Genomic DNA, 16,690 nt, shown 5'->3' with positions numbered 1-16,690 from the left:
AAAGGTTAGGGTTTTTACCCATTCAGAAGGGGGTCACAGACACAAAATATAATGATGGCAGCTCTGTGATTTTTTTTTAAGGCAATTATTTCATGTACATTGTCATTGTTTTTATTGTGTAAAAACTCTTATCACGTAATTACCTCAGGGGAAATAAGATATATAACCACATTCAAACTAATTCAACATAACACTAATTTTCTCTATATAAAACACGATGCAATTATTGACCTTAAAATAAGGTCATATAAATGTGAATTGTCACAATGAGTAATGATAATAATCATCTTGACCAGTGTTACACACTGTCAACTTAATACAACCGTTTGACTTCACCGAGACCGCCCTCTTCATGAAGACCCAAAACATAAACTTTTTTGAAAAGTCAAATACAACTGCTTACAGCAGGAACTATTTGGACAAATATTCATGATTATAATCAAGTGATTGTAAGCAAATAAGGCAACTAGAGCTTCCCTGTATTATAAATTAAAATATAAAGAAAAACATTTAGGCAGGTAGACCTTGATGTGTAGAGTAAAGTTGAAGCGTGAGGTAGGAGGCAGGTAGCCAGTCAATTATTCAAAATAACAAACCAGGTGGGAGAGACGACTATGAACAATGTGCTATTGTAACTCATAATAAAACTCACTGGAATGATGCTGAATTAGTCACCTCTGCTTAGACAACAATGTTTAAAACATTAACATATATGAATGCTATATATATTGTCACACAACTACAAACATCTCATTCTTAATTATGCATGTTACGCCACTTCAAAAATCTCCTGATCTTTCGAGGTTATTCGCGTCACCAAATACAAGAGAACCTGCAACTTGCTCCATATTCCATGTGTTCGATAGCTTTAAAAACTAGAGGCTATTGCTCCTGACAAACATCAAGCTTCATTATTTTAATTTAATTACTCCAATATAACCATATTTGTTTCCTATACAAATGTTTCAACAGCGTTAAAAAAATCAGATTGGTTTATCACGGAGAGAAAGCACAACAGCTCTCTGGTTATGTGTACCGGTATACAGTACCATATACCAGTAGGCCTTGCTGGCGAGGTAAACACCATGGCCTGTGCTAGCCGAGGGTGAGACTCGACCATCAAGTTACTGGTCAAGCTTTATACTGTAGTGCTTAGCCAGATTAAACCAAACAACTTGCACATCGAACACAATATTGCGTCAATGGCAATTTACTGTTTAGTCTACTCTGTGCTTTAAAACCTGATTGATTAAGCGCTAAAAATATACTGTAGTTTCGATATCAACTTTCGTTATGGCTGGAATTTCTAATTAAGAAACTAGTACAGTACGAACAACCGCTGATAAGCAGCATTCCATGTTTTAATTCAAAGTCAAAAAGCTTGATATACTAGATACCTTCACCATTATGATTGAAAGTGCATAAATTCCACTTCCCTTAACCGTGCTCCAACCTAAGACAACTCAGACATAAGATAATGTTTCAGCTCACGGTGGACTGAAACAACATCATATACATTTTCTATGTGCAGGTTGGGCTATTTTCTTCAACCACGTTGTTGTAATTTATTTTCTGCATAAGACAACTCTCACTGTACTTTTATTTCCATGAAAACTGTCTTCTCAGCGCTTTTCATCTTCAGAGCAATAACCTTTACTTTGCCATTCCTTGCTTTCTCTTAGAGCAACAACTGGATTGCACTGCAATTAAATATACAGCAATTTCAAAATGTATATAGATATTTAAATGTTTTAACTTCAATAAATATATCACCCTTTATCTCCCCATACATATAGATCCCTCATTTACATCACAATAAGGCTTGAAACTCCCTGGAAGCTATGGTGAATTCACATGATTTTGTGAAACTCACCTGAAGTAACAACGCAGTCATACAACCCATGTCGCGTATTAAACGTTCTGATGAAAACGGAAATGCCAGTTCAGTGCAAGCCACACCCAGTCTGGCACTAGCTCTCTGACCAACCAGTCCTCTCACCTAATATGTCGCATTTTGTATGAATTGACCAATCCATTAAAATGTGTCATATTAGTCAAAATTAAAGCACCATAATATTGATGTTTTCTATACATCAACCTTGAAAGATTTGGTGGGATGCTTTGGTTCATAGATTTCTGGTTAGGCAAAACAGTTGCATTTTTAACGGAGAGGCAACTTGAGAGAACGGGTTGCTCTGACGAGCTAGAGAAAAGTACCGAGACTCAGATGGTCCCTCATAAAATAATAATGGGATCAACACCTCTTAACAAAGGGCTGAACCTACCTTGTTAAACGTACACATCCTGTTTGGCAAGCAAAAACCTGGCGTTTCTTTTCATTACACGACTGGGCTCTACATGCACAGCGACTGCTTATATAAAGTCGACTTAGCTACTGAAGGAAAGGATGATGCAAGAGACAATCTTACACAGTCATACTGTAATTCATTCTCACTCTCCTCGTTGTAAAGACACTTTTGTCCAGTTACAAAATGATCACAACACTTACCCCAATTATTAAATAGGCTTGACATGAGCAGGCATGAATAATGATCTAGTAATGAAGTATAGGGTGTTATGAAATTCTATTTATAACACTTTGCAACTCTTTTTTTTTGGGAAAACTTGTCGTACGGAGGTGTTGTCTGCATATATCATGCAATAATAGAGCAAGTGATCTTAATTGCAATAATAGAGCAAGGTATGTGATCTTAATTGCAACCGTTAATTTTTCTTGATAATCCTTGCAGTTATTTTTAACACTTCCAGATGATCATTTTGATTATTAGAATCATACTCTTCAGCTCCCAGGCTGATGTATATTGTATCACAAAACATCAATGGGCATGCATATGATGTCACAAATTGGTTATGAGGACTGATATGAGGCTGGTTTCATAAATGTAGCTTTTCAAAACACTCTATTTTTCTTGCTGTAAAAGTTTTATGGATACTTCAATACTATACTTTTTTTCAACTCTCACAGCTTGTCTAATGCACACAATACCACTAATCCTTTTCTTTTTTATTAACCAAATGTATTTATTTTTTCAACCTCGGAAGTATGCTTAATACATCTGAAAGCATCCATAAACAAGAACACAATACAAATTGTACTCGACACAATGAAAATACACTTTACACATATTTTGATAACAGCCCGTGGTACGATGGCGCTCAAATATATACTTCCTGCGTGAAGGGGATAGGAATCTCAAGTTTCAATAACTCGATAATCTCTATCCTTTTTTGCTACTCGTGTTTTAATGAGTATGAGCACAGTTTTGTTTGAAGTTCACTGAGAAGATGGGGTGGTAAAATTTCTTTCAGTGAGCTCACATTATCTAAGTTATCAATGTTTGAAACGTAATCGAGCAATTGCGTAAGTACATCTATTTCTACATTTGAAAGGTCCTCTGAAAAGAGCTCGGTGAGCGGCGACTGGGAACTTTCTGGCGAGGAGCTCGACGTGTCTGAATATGGAGAAGGAGCAGCCATTGGTGACGGTAATGGCATTTCTGCCACAGGTACTATATTAGGCTCTTTAACAAGAATGTTAGGGGATGGAATAGCAACAGGGGGAGTGTATGATGATACAGGAACCATGTGGGTGACCTGCAGAGGCACCATGTCATTTGAATGGCCAGGGCCATGTGGAGATGACACTGGGAGTGGAGACAGTCTCATATTCAAGGTATGTAGAGGTGAGGGTGGGAGCATATCAAAAGAATCGGTAGATTCCATTGGAGACAGTGGAAACGTACAACCAACTGTTGGATGTGGGGGAGATGGTGTGGACTGATGTTGGTGTAGCTGGTGAAACTGCTGCTGACCAAGAGGTAGGTGAGGCTCAGGTTGCAGGTTAAAGTGGCCAAGAGGACTAGGATGCAAAGGCGGCAGCAGAGCACTGCTTGGGCCAGGAGATGGTAAATCCTGAGTATCACAGCTTTCATCCACACATTCTTGTTTAACTTCAACCATACGGCGCTTGGAGCCTATTCGGTGATGCTTGGTCTGTTGCATCTTGTTAGTTTTTGGAGCAGCAGAAGATAAAGGATTAGAAGAGGTTCTGGTATTCCCAGCACCAACTTTTTTAACAATCTGGATGATAAAAGGAAGGAGAGATGGAACCCGCAAATGTATGGAGGAACTATGCATCTGATCCATGATCTTCTGCATTATTTTTTGGTATGTGTGATCTCGTGCTCCACCTGTGGCTTCCAGTCGTGCAACCTTTTGGGCAGCTGCCGTATTGAGTGCATTATCACTTTCAAGATCACAGTCTTCTTCCTTAACAAGTATATGTTCTGCATCATCATTTTTAATTGTACTTCCTTCTTCGTTGGTTTCCATCGGTGATACAGATGACGCATGAGACTGGGATTTTGGCAAGAATGAGGACAGGCAAGGTATATTTGACGCAACACCCTGCTGAATACGCATCTGACTTGTACGCTCAGCTAATTCTCGAATATCAGCAAGGGATACAATAACTTTGGCAAACATTAGGGTTGACTGCTCCTTGTATTTCCATCCTACATAATTCTGTAATATACGTGTATATCGATCTTGCAGACCTTGAATAGTATCTTTAGCTTCCAGTCCCATTAATTCAGGGGAATACAGGGCCACCAGTATGAGTATCATTGCCATAGTTTCATCGGGACAAACTTGCTGAAACTTTCGAAAAAATTGTTCAACACGTGTCATAAGTTCAGCAGGCACAAAACGCTCCACATTCTGTGAAGTGACATTGGGTACAAAGCCACTTCTAGATATAGCCTTCCCTGGCCACCTGCCAGTATTAGAATCATACACAACAGATCCCATGATAATGCAAGCTGAGGTAATTGCTGTTTTAAGGAGCAGTGCTTGGTCACTGCTCGGAAGGTCGGCAAATTCACGGAAGAGAGAAAAAAAATAACCAATTCTTTTACAAAATGTCATCCATGGTGACATTACTCCTGATGCTCCCTCCTGTGGGTCACTTTCTTCGTATGGGACATCTTGGTAGGCTTTTTTATACAAGGAGACAATAATCGAGATCTCTGTCCGATCTTCTTCAGTCAAGTTGTACTTATCTGTACTGCTGCTGGACGGAACGTGTTTCTTATGGTCGTCTTTCGTCTTTTTCTCTTGACGTTGTTGCATCATCTTCCGGCGCTCATCTTCTGTCATTACCCAGCCTTTTTCCATTCCAATAGATAGACATTTGTGAAACCTGAAAAAGCAAAAACCTTTTTATTTATTTATATATACAAGGGTTGTTACACTCTTGTACAGCCACTAGCATGCATAGCATTCTGGGCAGGACCTTAATCCTAATTTTCCCCGGAATACGACCCGCCACATCATTTACCTTGATTACTTGATTACAAATTTTAATTACAAGATGTACTTTAACAATTCTGTGATGTACAGACATTTTTAATTAATACTGTAACTGCCTATGTAAAACAAGACACGGTACACATCAAATAAGAGATTGGTTGCTTTAATAGTGTTATCTTCTTGAGGTTATCTTGAGATGATTTCGGGGCTTTAGTGTCCCCGCGGCCCGGTCCTCGACCAGGCCTCCACTCCCCAGGAAGCAGCCCGTGACAGCTGACTAACACCCAGGTAATTATTTTACTGCTAGGTAACAGGGGCATAGGGTGAAAAAAACTCTGCCCATTGTTTCTTGCCGGCGCCCGGGATCGAACCCGGGACCACAAGATCACAAGTCCAGCGTGCTGTCTGCTCAGCCGACCAGCTCCCTACACAACACAACAAACATGACAATTAACATCATATGCTGCTCCAAATGAGGCTGCTAGTTCACTCGGGCTCACACACCATCATATCTTTTCACCTAATACGTTGAATTTTTTATGAAATCGGCCAGTCTATTAAAAATGTGATGTATTGTACTGTATTGCTAAACATTAAAGCACAAGGATACATTTTAAGGAAACATTTTATATGTATAGGTGTGGTTATCTCGAGGTTATCTTGAGAAGATTTCGGGGCTTTAGTGTCCCTGCGGCCCGGTCCTCGACCAGGCCTCCACCCCCAGGAAGCAGCCCGTGACAGCTGACTAACACCCAGGTACCTATTTTACTGCTAGGTAACAGGGGCATAGGGTGAAAGAAACTCTGCCCATTGTTTCTCGCCAGCGCCCAGGATCGAACCCGGGACCACAGGATCACAAGTCCAGCATGCTGTCCACTCAGCCGACCGGCTCGGTGAACAGGATACTTTTTGCGAAATGTTGCTGAAGCACTAGTTGATGGTGTTGGTCAGGTCATTCAAGGTATTGACATTTTCTATGCACTGGCCATAAAAGGTTTGGTGTGTTGCTTGGGTTTCATACGTTTCTAATTAGGCAGAACGGTTCCACTTTTTATAGTGTGGCAAATCGAGAGAAGGGCTCAAACACACTGTTTGAATTTTGAGATTCCTCATAGTTTTTTTTAGTGTACTGCAACTTTATGGATTATAATACCATAGTTGTATGGGAGTCGGGTCTCCTCCATAGTTTCATGAGCTTAAGGCTAAACTGCCAAGCCTTAAGAATTTTCACTATGCTTTAAGACTCGCCCTCATCTACCAGAAAACCAAAAAAACAGAATCTCTCTACGAAGTGAGAGGGATATACTTGGAGCATACCAGGAGTGCCAGGAGTGCCAGGAGAATACCTGGGGCAGATACTGGCCAAGCCCACCCTGAGGCCAGGCTCGTCTTATAACTTGATACAGAAGGCTGTTGCTTGGAGTGGCCCGCTGGCCCACATATCCATTACAACCTAGCTGATCCGGCACTTCCTGTAGGATCTTACCCAGTTGTTTTTAACACATGTCCACTTTTATTCCAGCAATATTTCTTATATTTGTTTGGAGGATATTAAAGACCTGAGGACCTCTGATGTTCAAACAGTATTCACCATTTTATCTCTGGCATCTCTGCTCCTCACTGCACATCCTCCCATGTCTTTAACTCTAGTATGTTGTTAATTTTGTGTGCGTATTAGTGCGTATTACTGGAGAAAGTCCACCAGTATTTTCACATATATATACTATATTATGTGATACCTCTTTTGTCTCCTTTTCACAAAGTACATTTCAAGTGCTTTTAGATGGTCACAATAACTGAGGTTTGTAATGTCTATTTGTGCCATATATGTTTTCTGATCAAAGATCAATCCTAAACCGTGAAAAAACACTGGATAGAATAGACGCAATAAAACAAGCAACCGCTTCAAGGAAATTGGGTGATCTGAGGTAAACAAGGATATTATTATTACTGTGGGGATAAATACATGATGCTATGACTCATGTGTCAGGCTGTGAGCACCCGCATCAAAGAGCCTGACTGACAAGACCACCAACCATGAGGTCTCGACAGCGACTGGGCTCCGGAGACACTGATCCTCGGAATCATCGACAGGTATTAATAGGTATACATCAAACTGCCACCAGATGGTAGCCCAGGTCATCCAGGGTCACAGCCAGCCTACCTTCTCACTCTCCTGCTCACTGTAACTGAAACGCGCTGCGAACGGGGCCATCCTCTGCCTCATACTCTCAGTTGGCTATCTCCGGAATGCTTGTTCCTCCAGGGTCTACTGCTTTGGTATTGTTTCATTTATCCGTCTTTAATTATGTTCCTTTATCCTTCATAAATATGTTTTATTTTACTCAATTTGCATGTGCCCTCACTTTGCAATTTACTTTGCCTGTGGGCTCATGTTACCTTGCTTGATAGTCAGTTTACATTGCCTTTGTCCCATCATAGATATTGGCTCTGAGGAGTTCAAGTAGAGATACATAATAATTTACACGTGGAAAATATTAAGAGGGCTTGGTCCCAAACCTGCACACAGAAATAACAACACCTGAATGCAGAGGCATGGCAGGATGTGCAGAATACCCCCGTTGAAAAGCAGAGGTGCAACAGGTATTCTGAGAGAGAACTCTATCAACCTCAGAGGCCTGAGACTTCAACATGCTTCCACTACACATAAGGGGCATAATTGGCCGACCCCTCACAGTGTTCAAGAGAGAACTATCAACATCAGAGGCTGGAGACTGTTCAACATGCTTCCACTACACATAAGGGGCATAATTGGCCGACCCCTCACAGTGTTCAAGAGAGAACTATCAACATCAGAGGCTGGAGACTGTTCAACACGCTTCCACTACACATAAGGGGCATAACTGGCTGACCCCTCACAGTGTTCAAGAGAGAGAACTTGATAAACACCTCCAAAGGATACCTGATCATCCAGGATGTGACTCATACGTCAGGCTGCAAGCAGCCACGTCCAACAGCCTGGTTGACCAGTCCAGCAACGAGGAGGCCTGGTCAAGGACTAGGCTGCGGGGACGCTAAGTCTCAAAATCATCTCAAAGTAACCTCAAGGTTAAGGTAACCCAGGTTAATCCTTTACAAGTTGACTCCTCTTAAGTCTCCCACTTCTGGGATGCATATGATACTGTACTTTTGTTTTTTTTCATCCACGGCAGGACTTCATTTCCACTGTGGGGCTTTTTGATTGGGAGTGTAGTACAGTAGTTATCAGTGTGCTTGTGTTGCAAATGTATCTGGAGCCTGCTCCTTGTGCATGTTGGGGTTCTGTACTTTTGTTACAGGTGCACTTGGGTTGCATATCAGATTTTTCTGATATGCAAGGTTGCATATTATGCTACAGTATCTGTGGCTTCATGTGCCTTCTCAGTCAGAGTGCAGGTATTTTCTTGGCCGAAACACTTCCCATGAGGCTAGTTTCCCTAATCCTTGTGATTAATTTTTTGTTTACGTTCTCAATCACATTATGGCTTCCCAATCTGATTACATACACAACTCTGCAGTTTGCAGTTGCAGCTATCATTCCTGCCCTAATTAGCTGCTGCGAGCTTCTGCCTTTGTATGCTGGTTGTCAGTGGCCGTGTTCTTCTGTCCTCGTACTGGCTGCAGTGAGGCTGTGCCCTGTGGTGGTGGCTTTTTAACTCGGCCTTTGTGGCAACGGCTGTAGGGCCTCTGCCCCACAGCCTCTTGGTTGCCAGGGTATGCTCCATGTAGCCCAGAATGCTGTGGCTCCCTTGTGCATACTTACCTTACTATCAAGGCATTAAGGTCTCTGGATGTTTGCCACTCTCTTCCTGCTTCCTGGCTTGACCTCCATCGGCTGGGGTGTTGAGGAGCTGCATAACACATATCCCCAGATTTCAGCAGAGGGTGTGCTGGTGGGGGCAGGGTTACCAGGTTTACATTCCCCTCATTCCTCCATATATATTGGATTTGCTCAAGGGGGGTGGCAGGTTTTTTCTCTACCTGCTTCACTTCTCTCGAGTCATCTCCCACTTGGGCACTGCGCATAAAATTTATTATCCCTGCTGGGCCTGTTGATAGGGAGAAGATAGTCTTTATTTGATTTGAGAATGTATAACATTCAATCACATAACAATTTACTGAGCCATTCAAACTGTGTACAGGTACTTGGGCACGTTAAAAAGCAGTCCATGTGCACAATCCAGCTTCTGGCGCATTTTGGGTTGGTGACACACACAAAAAAGGCAGCACTGTACCTGTACTAGAATTTATTATTTTCATTCACAAGATTGGTGACTAAAGTATTAGGTAGGTAAATACTGTACACCATTTGTATTATTATACTAGAAAATCACTGTATATATACATACATATATTATGTGTATGCTTAAAAAATGTACAAAGCTGTAAAAAAAAAAATCATTTTGAGGCAATGGAGGGACTTGAACCAGCGTTCCGGTGATTCCCAGACACCCGCCTTAAACCGACTCGGCCATGATGGGCTAAAAGTACTAAGTACAAAAAAGTTCATGTACAAAGATGTGTTCTATAATTAGCTATAAGAAATTGCCAAAAAGTTAAGTAACCCAAAATTCAAATGTGTGTACAGCACAGTATCAGTAAATTTGGATCGGGTCTAGAACAATGTACAGGTACTGTGCATGAATAGTCCTGATTCTGGAGGCACCACTGTAACATATAGGGATATTAGTTCAGAAATACTAACGATCTCCACTTCAATGTCATCGGTTCTGTTGACCAGACCACACACTAGAAGGTGAAGGGACGACGACGTTTCGGTCTGTCCTGGACCATTCTCAAGACAATCGACTTGAGAATGGTTCAGGACGGACCAAAACGTCGTTGTCCCTTCACCTTCTAGTGTGTGGTCTGGTCAACATACTTTAGCCGCATTATTGTGACTCATCGCCTGCATCAGTTCTGTAATACAGTACTGATGAGTAATACATGAGTACAACTGGGGGGGCGGGTACAGTGGTCTACGCTCTTGACTCACTAACGAGGATCCTGGGCTTGATCCCTGTGCGGTACAGAAATAGCTGGACACATTTTCTTCATCTGATGCCTCTGTTAACTTAGCAGTAAATAGGTACCCAGGGAGTTTGGCAACTGTTGTGGGTAGCATCCTGGAGAGGGTTAGTAGATGACCTAAGGGGACCTTGATAAGCTTAGGTACAGGCTTCCTCTCCCTAACAATGGGAATTGACAAAAAATTTACACCCAAAAATCTATTCATTGGACAGTATGCACTTTACAGTAATGTCTGTATCTTTCTCCAGCTTTTCCTTGAGATTATTAAGATGTGCTGTAATCAATTAATAATTAATTCTAGCCTTAGATTATTTAAAAAAAAAGGACAGGAGTAATATGCTTAATAATTTTTGTCTTAATACAGTACTGAACTGGACTCAACAATGAGATCTATAATGAGAGATGTTTAATTTGGTCTTTCTTTAAAAAAAAACCACAATACAGTAAGTATTGACTTGATAATCTAAAATGAAGATATATAAACTCTGTGGTTAATCTGTTCTCTTGTCTGGGGGCCTGACAGCTGAGTGGACAGCGCTTCGGATTCGTAGTCCTGAGATTCCGGGTTCGATCCACAGTGGAGGCGGAAACAAATAGGCAGTGTTTCTTTCACCCTGATGCCCCTGTTACCTAGCAGTAAATAGGCACCTGGGAGTTAGACATCTGCTATGGGCTGCTTCCTGGGAGTTGTGTAGCAAAAAGGAGGCCTAGTCGAGGACCGGGCCACAGGGACGCTAAGCCCCCAAACCATCTCAAGATCTCAAGATAAGATTGTGTATACAGTACCCGGAGAACAATTGCATTGTAAACAAACAAATCTACAAGGGCCCTGATGAGGATTCGAACCTACGCACGGGATGTTCCGTGCTTGATTTGATATATCACGTTCTTGTGATTTCTGTGTGTTTGTGGATTGCATTGTATTTTTAACGTAAACGGCAGTCCTTTCAAAATGTGACTTAATAGGTGGGTTACTTGGGTTCATAGATTTTGGGTTAGGTTTAAAAGAGCTGCATTTTCTATGGTGTGGTAAAGCGAGAGAACTAGCTGGAATGTTGCCCTACCTTTTGCCCTTAGAGGGAGCCGGTCGGCCGAGCGGACAGCACGCTGGACTTGTGATCCTGTGGTCCTGGGTTCGATCCCAGGCGCCGGCGAGAAACAATGGGCAGAGTTTCTTTCACCCTATGCCCCTCTTACCTAGCAGTAAAATAGGTACCTGGGTGTTAGTCAGCTGTCACGGGCTGCTTCCTGGGGGTGGAGGCCTGGTCGAGGACCGGGCCGCGGGGACACTAAAAAGCCCCGAAATCATCTCAAGATAACCTCAAGATAACCTTCTTCTCTGTTAACGATTCAGACCTCCGATTGTCTTGACTATGCAGGTAATAATTCCTTAATCCCAAAAGTATACCACTTCGTTCACTTTCATAATGATAAATGACTGAATATGAGTAATTCGACAGAACTGCACTATCATTACATCCACTACAGGAAAATGTGCTCTCTTTTTAAGCTGCAGTGCCATGTAAAATTACATTTTATATATGCAAATTATATACCGTTGGAACATTAACACTAAACTATATTACTGTACACAGATGGGAGCATTGTGCAAATAATCCTTAAAAGTACTGTATTATACAAACCCATTTCTTTGAACAGTATGTAAAAGACAAACCTTACCTACAGTACTGGCACGCCTTTCTGGATGACACAGCTATCACACACTTCTTCTCGTATGGGCAGGTGAACCCCTTGTGGGCATTGTTCTGCACCGAGCGCCGGAAGAAGGCCTTGCAAGAATCACAAGATAAACCGCCAAAGTGCATGGACTTGGCCACATCCCCGCACACACCACAGGCCTTATTTCCCCCAGAGCGGCCAGGGCTGTAAAAAACCACACGTGTTAATGAGAAAAGTCAATTAGCTGTAGGCCTATGATGGTAACAGCTACAGTACTTAAATGTATGACAGTAAAAATGTAACTAGCAAAAAATTGACCTGATCTGAGAAATATAATTTATCTGAGAGCCAGTATCTTTCTAGTGGCCATGATGGGGACAGGAAGCCAGCTGCTTGTCATATGTCCCTGCAAGATTTATACTGCATACCATCACCTGAAGATTTTTATTTATCTGGATTTTAAACTTAAGTAATGTTGTGGAATTTATGACTTTGGCAGGTAGGCAGTTCCATGGGTTAAAACCCATATGGGAGAAAAAGCATCTTGTTTACTGCTTCACAGTAAACTGTGGCTTGTTGAGTTTGAAGCTGTTGCCCCTTATATGCATTACATTTGATCATTTTTATATGATTTGGTTTAAATATCCTCTAACTTGTTCAGTACTGTATTTTAAAGGTCTCGATGAGATTAGCCCTGTCATGTCTGGTTTACAGTTTAACCCTGTAGCCCTTAACCGTTCCTGGTATGAGAGGAAATTTAGTTCTGGGGTGATAGACAATTGAGATGTGCTGCTAGGCAGGTGTGCCCAATCCGGAGACGAATGATGGCAGTGTCGAGGAGTCGAGAATGATGACGAGTCCATGGACGCCGGGAAGAGCCTTCCCGGAGACCCGCCAGAGAGGAGGACCTGAGTGATGGCGTCATCACTGCTTCCCAACTCGCAAGGCAAGCCGCCTGGAGTTGCGGGAGAATTTCGAAAAGGTCCAGAGGCACTTATGTAGAGTCATGGAGAGCATGCGCCATCCCTGCTGCTGCATCGGCCACCTCATTGCCATTAATACCGACATGTGATGGAACCCATTAGAGATAGATCAACCAACTCGGAGTACCAGAGTATGACAGCAGTTCTCCACGGATCTGTGATACAGTATGACGATGGACTCGTGGACGCCGAGACGATATCAGATGTAGGGCTGTAACTTAGTCTATGCAGAAAACGACCGCAGAGGGCCCTGAAACCTGTCGTAAGAGTCGTAAGGCTAGTAAGATTGCAAACAGTTTCCCGGCCAGGCACGAATGAGCAGGGGGAGAGTTTCCACCTCTGACAGAAGGAAAAAGGAGCAAAGGATGCTGCCACAGAAGTGGATGGTGGCTGATCTTTGCGGGACCCATCCGTGTAAACCTCCAAGTATCCAGGGTATGAGGAGGCTCGTAGGTCTGCAAAAATTAAAGGGGCCAGACCCTCTAATTCCCTCTTCCGACGAGGAGGCTTGGAAAAGTCCACAGAAACCAGCGCTTGCCAGACCTGCTGGTCTGGCAAGCGGTTCCAGGTGAAGCTCATGACGCAACTTTTCACAGGGTTAATGGAGAGCCCCTTCCCCAGCACAATTGCAAAGTACAGAGTCACAGCGTTTTGCAGGGAGCCTTGTGCCTGCAGGAGTGGCACCATCCGCCACGAGGGTTACATCATTGGTATAGGCTAAAACCTGGACCTCCCCGAAATACTGGGAGATCAGACAGAAGAAAAGAGAATAATAGCAGGCTGAGAATTGCTCCCTGGGGGACCACCATGTATGACAGGGTGGGTTGTGGAGACAACTCCACTAACCCCCATATACCATACCACAGTGCCATTATCCCTGAAATACAACAGCTAACTTTATGACCACCTGTGCACGGACATATCCAAAGGAGGAACCACCAGAAAAAGCCATAAAACCCTCATACATAGTAAGTAAAATGTGTGGTATCAATGACAGCCAGTCCAAAGGCTGTTGAGCAATGCTTCTCTCTGCCTGACGGAAGCAGTGATCGGCTTGCTAACTCTCTTGACGGCGCCTCTGACTGGTGGGAGCTTCACTCTGGGCTTCATGTTCCACCAGTGTCACAATCCCCTGGGAAAGTGCCTGGGGGACCAGAAGACCATCAGGGCTATCTGATGGAGCAGAACCTCCTGATCGATGGGTGTGTCAGTGAGGCCGGTGTTGGCTTCTCTGGGGAGAGGCAGGAGGGTGACAAGTGTCAGGCTCCAGCCGAGACTGAGCGTCCATGTCTGTATCCGTGGATGAGTTTTCTTCCATGTCGAGGCGACCCAGGAGGGAAAATCGATTAGCAACCTGGGTGTATGAGGCATGTGACTGGGATAGGCAAGAGGGTCTGCTAGATCCTACTTGTGAAGAGGCCCAACCTGGGGGTAACTTGAAGGCAAGAAGGAGCGATAGGCTGATTGAGGGCTCGCAACCTCTAGAACAGTTCATGTCGAGGGGTCCCCGCTGTTTTATGTTCGATGTCCAACTGGAGGGCCTCAAGATATACCGGGGAACTCTTGGACGTAACTTTGTGATGGCCATGGCATAAAAGGCAGCGAGGGGCAGCAGAGCACCCACTGTTATCTCTTTCTGTATGGGTTGTTTTGCCACAGTTTGCACAGCGTGCTGCATTACGGCAGGTGAGGCGACTGTGGCCCAATAGATGACAAGCATAGCATCATAACACAGGGAAGTTGTAGGGCTGAACCTGATACGAGGTCCTGAGTAGTGCCACCCGGTCAGGGAGGGGCCCATCGAACTTTACACGGACCATGGATGTCGGCCTTACTGCTCCGCGAATCCTGGCAACTTCCAATAATTCCGCTGATGCACCCCCCTAACACCTGCAGAGCGGCCTGGATGTCATCCTCTTCAACACTCGGGTCAACTGGGCCAATCTTCCCATACCGGGCCCAAGACTCCTCTTGTGACAATACCTGTTGGCACCTGACAGGCCAGTCCCCAACTTAATAATGTCGGATACTCGGACGTGCGATAGACCCTCCTTTCTGATGTGTAGCTTCAGTGCTGCACCCCTACCCAGGATACACACGGTCTCAGGCAGGCAATGTGGCCACAATACCGAAGCCTCAATTGCTGTACTTAAGGTACGAGGATTCGCAAACACACACTGACCTGTTGCTGACTGGATCAGGACTACCACAAACGAGGAACGGGGTACCACATGAGGAAGGTCTTCTGAAGGTGAAGACATCCTCTTAGCATCTCGCTCTGGGGCAGCATCAGCCGACTCATTTTCCAGCAGACGTTTTCCTCTCTGGGACTTGCTGTCAACGTCCATGCCGTCCCCGTTCGGGAAGGCGTCCATTAGGGAGGCTCCGGCCTCCTCCGGTGCTGGGAGTTCCTGGGTAACTGCAGCGAGCACACACTGGCCCAAAGAAGCCAGTTGAGTTCAAAGATGAGCTCCAGATGAGATGAGGAAAGAAAACCCAGCCAGGAGCGTTCAATCTGTGCGCCAAGATTAGGCCGACCCTCGCACGGGAATCCATCTTCATTGCTTGTAAAGACCAGATCTGGAATATTTTTGTTTTTCGTTGGCTCTGATATCTGCTGGTTGAGTGAAAATTTGTCACAGAATCTAAGCAGTTCTCTAATCTGTAGTTGATTACATCTCGATAGATTTCCTGATATAATATTATTGTTTGCTATTCTCCATCTTAGATTAGGCAAGTTGAAGTCACCTATGAGGATTATAGCATATTTCCAACCTAGGGGGACTTTCCCTTGGTCCAGAGATTTTCTGTATAGACGTCACCATTCGCGAAGTGTGGGGCGAGTGTGTTACCACTGCGCCACAGGGACATACCTGGAGAGTGTTTCAAGAGTTCTTCTACTCCCCGAGCCCGGCCTGGCCTCAGTGGCCTCGACTGGCCTCTACTAATGGGACAGTGTTCACTCTCTAGGGTGAACACTGACGCAAAGCATTCCCTGTATTGGGCACCTTTTTTATCCACAATTATATACCTTGATTGGTCTCATTGGTTATTTGATAAGAAAATAATGACTGCAATACAGTATATCTAAGTTCTTGACAAATTACAAGCAAAACACTTAAAAATGATACAGTTCTCTTACACTCAGAACCGAGAACAAACTTTAGAAAAATGATTCGGTTGCTGATGTAACAAGTGTCCACATGAGCTCACACTTAAGAGCTCATCATGAGGCCCATCATCAACCAAGCAACGAACCATCATCATCAACCCTTACCGTTTTTAGTTTAGTTCATTTATTATGCACCCCATACCCATCTTGTGGAACAAGAGTGGGGTATGGGGCTTAAACCCACCTAGCTGGGGAGGTAGGGGACTCGCTGGAGGCCGGGGAGGGGGGAGAATGAGGGGAGGGGAGCCGGAGGTTGTGATGGGAGCTGCTTGAAGAGGGGGAAGCGAGCCCCCCGCCCCTTCCAAGGCTCCCCCCTCCAAAAGCGCCGCCCCCGACCATCATGGCAGTCATCCCTGGCGCCTGCAATGGAGGAGAAAAACACGACGTTAGTTCATCGCCAATAACAATGGTGATTTATGCGTAATATGGGGGGTACATGGTTGATTTATGCGTAATATGGGAGGTACATGGTTGATTCATGCGTAATATGGGA

At 43.8% G+C, this 16,690-nt stretch overlaps 1 protein-coding gene across 2 annotated transcripts in view; it reads right to left on the bottom strand.

Annotated features, from left to right (window-relative positions):
• Positions 1 to 1,564: 1,564 nt before the first annotated feature.
• Positions 1,565 to 16,690, bottom strand: part of LOC123770465 (uncharacterized) — a 99,290-nt gene continuing 84,164 nt past the window's right edge. For both annotated transcript variants that reach the window (XM_069330764.1, XM_069330763.1), the window contains 3 exons: positions 16,382 to 16,557; positions 12,043 to 12,246; positions 1,565 to 5,221 (listed from right to left, as the gene is read on the bottom strand). In XM_069330764.1, the coding sequence (XP_069186865.1) occupies positions 3,253 to 5,221; positions 12,043 to 12,246; positions 16,382 to 16,548 (2,340 nt within the window). In that variant the 5' untranslated portion in view covers positions 16,549 to 16,557 and the 3' untranslated portion in view covers positions 1,565 to 3,252. The remainder of the gene's footprint in view (positions 5,222 to 12,042; positions 12,247 to 16,381; positions 16,558 to 16,690) is intronic.

This window comes from Procambarus clarkii, chromosome 24 (genome assembly GCF_040958095.1).
Source record: "Procambarus clarkii isolate CNS0578487 chromosome 24, FALCON_Pclarkii_2.0, whole genome shotgun sequence".
Classification (NCBI taxonomy): Eukaryota; Metazoa; Arthropoda; class Malacostraca; order Decapoda; family Cambaridae; genus Procambarus; species Procambarus clarkii.
Note: the sequence above shows the minus strand (reverse complement) of the source record. Positions and strands in the feature narration are given on the sequence as shown.